General features: G+C 34.6%; 1 protein-coding gene across 1 annotated transcript in view; it reads left to right on the top strand.

The window, feature by feature from the left end:
- The first annotated feature begins 285 nt into the window (after positions 1–285).
- Positions 286–4,551, top strand: part of LOC144445118 (uncharacterized protein C22orf15-like) — a 6,940-nt gene continuing 2,674 nt past the window's right edge. Inside the window, exons 1-3 of the mRNA XM_078134672.1 lie at positions 286–393; positions 2,202–2,288; positions 3,309–3,431. Of these exons, the coding sequence (XP_077990798.1) occupies positions 369–393; positions 2,202–2,288; positions 3,309–3,431 (235 nt within the window). The 5' untranslated portion in view covers positions 286–368. The remainder of the gene's footprint in view (positions 394–2,201; positions 2,289–3,308; positions 3,432–4,551) is intronic.

The following is a 4,551-nucleotide window of genomic DNA, read 5'->3' on the forward strand; positions in this document are numbered from 1 at the left end:
ATTTACGTCAGTTTCTGGTTTGTATGTTGAGTATGATCATCCGTTAGATGACAGAGACTGTACAAATGCTTACACCTAAGTTCCGTGAATTCATTTACTAACGACAACACAGACCGGGTACGTTGCCACGGACCATTCTTTAACCTTCGCGTGGCTATCGTATCAACAACAGCCATTAGTAGACTGGGTCACGTGACGTTGTTATTTCTATTCACTTTCAATGCATTCAAATGGTAGACAATGACAACAAAGCCTTGTCGCCAACAATCAATAGTTTCACCACACACTAGGTAATGCGTGTAGAAAAAAATATTCTCTGGACTAAACGCACTGTTTTGGCTATTTTCACTGACGTCATCTAACCCAGCATGTTTATTACCGTGCGTTATGGAGGTAAGACAGTTAATCCATAAACCTATGTACATCACAAGAATAACAAAACATAGTATATACTCAACTTGTATGTGTACGTACGTAGTCATAGAATACTTGTATATACAGTGTTTACGATATCAAACTGTGAACAAACTGCAAACAACACATAACTAGAAAACATCTAAGCGTAATCATTTAGGTGGTACAGACGATCGTTTATTTATCGCTGACTACACAGTCTGTGGTGAGAGGAGAGGTATATACCTAGATACCACGTACCACAGTGTTGTTTTATTTCTAAAGATTCCCATAGTTTCATGATCACCTGTCCCAACACTTTTACATGAACTTGTTCCTCAGAGTTCAAGAGTTGGTTTGTATAATGAGATGTAAACTACTTACATTAGGTTTTGTTCACACGTACAAAAACTACTATATACAGACAACAATTGTGGCATAATACAAACACCAAGTATGGGTGATACTTCCATGCACGAATGGAACTGACTCGACCATGACGTCAAGATATGACATCGGTAGACAACGATACATTGTTAGTGATATAGGTAATAGGCACCATAGTCGTAGTCAATAATATAATGAACCAATTAATGTCTGGCTACATTCTCAGTCAACTTTTATAGTCTTGGCATTTCTTATAATTTATTTTTATCTTTCGTAAAGGAAGGGTACGTGTAGTTGTTACGTGAGTCTGTGTGTGACGGTCCGTTTGTCTGTAGACATCACCGTCACATGATAATCCAAAAAACAACCAACCCTGGGCTGCTTGATGGACAATTTGATATTGTTAATAGCAATTTACATTATGGCAGTACACCAAGACGTTATACTAAATAGTGATTTTACCATGGTTACCACGGTTACCACAATAATAGCACCTCAACTTACCGTAGCGATAGGCTAAACCAATAACACAATGTTGTGTAGTGTGTGATACCTCATATATGATACCATAGTGGTTAAACCTGCACTTGCTGTAACTGGCACATGTTTTAATCAAATAAACAGAGATGTGTATTCTCTAAAAATTGGTCAGTTACTTATAAAAAGACATTATATCTGTTAGTGCTCAATATTATCTGTAGGTAGTCAAGTGGAAAGTTTAAATATTGAGTGAAAGCTCGGGTTTGAATCTGTCACCATGTTAAAACTGTAATGGTGTAACTTGAGTATCATATTTCGATCAAACAATCACAATATATTTACTGAAATTTATTGAATACCAATAATTAGACAATGTGCATTTTAATCAGTAGTCGATATTATCCATAATCAGTTCAGAAAAATGCTGATATTGTGACCGTCGTTGAGGGCGATCATCTTTGGGTGCGGACCAAAAAATCAACTTGATTTAAGCTATCGTGTATACATGTACAGCTACAAAATATACATTTACCCGTTAGGTGATTCAGTACTGTTACGAGTAAGTTAGTGTACCTAACACAGGTGATTAATTCAATACTGTTACGAAATATACAATATTACGAGTAAGTTAGTGTACCTAATAAAACATTTTCAGTTACAGATAGTTATTGGAGTCCAATGCATCGGTATTATGTTGTTACGGTATTACGGCAACCCGTTAACGACCATGTGGGACGAATTGATTGAGACACTTTAAACTCACGATAATCATAATGAACCAGTGCATGTCGGTCATTTCCAGTGTTGTCCAGTCATTAGTCTACAGCATAGTATAATTTTCCTATACCTAAGTTGACCTTTCCTATACCTAAGTTGACCAATCATTATTCATCTTATCTGTCTACTGGAAACATATCATTTATAAATTTCTTTCTATTCAGACGCAGAAGAAGCAATTTTCAACCCATACTGCAGGACTATGTTATTATTAGAAAATATCAAGCAACGGTGTCGATGTGGAGAAGATGGTATGTTTTAGACAATATTTAGTTACCTGTAAAGGGGCACAAGCTGTGTTTATATTTGTTGGGATGTTTGTGTTCTACTTACTGGTGAACACTTAAACCATCTCTTACTATTGACTGAACTCAAACCTGGGATTGGGATATAACTTATAAACGATCCGATGACGTAATTTATCATACGTATGAAAATATATAGGAACTCCCTACTATGCAATCAACAGTTCCAGAACACTAATTGTAATGTCATAGAAGGCATACAATGACATATATATATATATATTATACTAGAATAGTTTAATCATGGGTTTATGTAAGTATTATGTAAGACCCTGTGAATATAGCAATGTAGGTATTATGTAAGACCCTGTGAATATAGCAATGTAAGTATTATGTAAGACCCTGTGAATATAGCAATGTAGGTCAATGGACTGCATTATGGCACAGACAAGTCGTCTTAATTGTCTGTGATTATGGTCACTCATTTTACATCTATAGTATTTACATTAAACATAGCTATACAAAACTATTTCCGAAAAGGCAATTTAGAGCCTGAAATTGTCTTACAGGGATCCAACATCCGGAGCAGGACTCCCCCCCCCCCCCCACACACACACACATAGTAGGCCACACTACTCTTGAGATCTCCTCCTACCGACGAGTGGCTATTTAATAGATGCACTGACAGTTTAAGTTTATATCAAGATATTTTAATTGAACATTTCAACTCTGTACAGAGTAATTACTAACATAGAGGGCGCTATCTTGTCAAGGCGTCTAATATTCGAGTCAGAATAATTTAAACTCGGCTAAGGTCCAAGAGCCATAGCGTTTTCCAAATATTCACTATCAGTGATTGGAAGACGGTTCAGTCCATTTCTATTTTGTGAAAAGGGGTGAGAGAGGAGTCACATACATTTTATTGTCATGATATTAAATCCATCTACCTCCCTGGCCCCTGGCCAAATATAAAATACATGTAATCGTGTTCTGTAACTAAGCCAGCTTTCTTTCAATTCGTTTTAGTTGAGGTGGACCTGTCAGACAACGAAGGCAACATCAAGTATCTCCATTCAGCAGAATCCCTTCAAAAATATGCCAATGAAATCCTTAAAGAAAGGGAAATTTTGATACTTGTTAAAGTTGAAAGTAAGTCAAATTAAAAAACAAACATTCCCTCCTATTATAAGGTGTGTGTGTATATATATATATATATATATATATATATATATATATATATATATATATATATATATATATATATATATATATATATATATATATACACACACACACGCACGCACACACACATATATATATACATACATACATACATACATACATACATACATACATACATACATGCATACATACATACATACATACATACATACATACATACATACATACATACATACATATACACACACACACACACACATACATACATACATACATACATACATACATACATACATACATACATACATACATACATACACACATACATTAATGTGTTTGACATTTACGAATATCAACGATTGTTAAAGACTTATAGATGATAATGAGAAAGTTGGTTTAATAATTGGATGCAAAATATTAAAATTAACCATCTCGATAAGAAATGAGTGTATATCTTGGATTTGGATTATTTTAACAAGTTTGCAATGTTTATTGTTTAATTGACCGAATAAAATGGAAACACCAAAGACTTAGTCTGTACTTGTATTACTCAATAAATTAATAAAATTGTGTCTTTGGATGCATTCATCATTTAAAACATTTGGTTTATTATGATGTTTCAACCTCAAAGAGAAGCAATAGTCTATCATATAGCTGTGTCTATCAATGTATTCTAGGTACATAGCTGTGCCTATCAATGTATTAGGTACATAGCTGTGTCTATCAATGTATACTAGGTACATATCTGTGCCTATCAATGTATTAGGTACATAGCTGTGTCTATTAATGTCTACTAGGTACACAGCTGTGCCTATCAATGTATTAGGTACATAGCTGTGTCTATTAATGTCTACTAGGTACACAGCTGTGCCTATCAATGTATACTAGGTACATAGCTGTGTCTATCAATGTATACTAGGTACATAGCTGTGTCTATCAATGTCTACTAGGTACATAGCTGTGTCTATCAATGTCTACTACATACATAGCTGTGTCTATCAATGTATACTACATACATACTGTGTCTATCAATGTATACTACACACATAGCCGTGTCTATCAATGTATACTAGGTACATAGCTGTGT

The sequence above is a fragment of the Glandiceps talaboti genome, chromosome 13 (genome assembly GCF_964340395.1).
Source record: "Glandiceps talaboti chromosome 13, keGlaTala1.1, whole genome shotgun sequence".
Taxonomy (NCBI): Eukaryota; Metazoa; Hemichordata; class Enteropneusta; family Spengelidae; genus Glandiceps; species Glandiceps talaboti.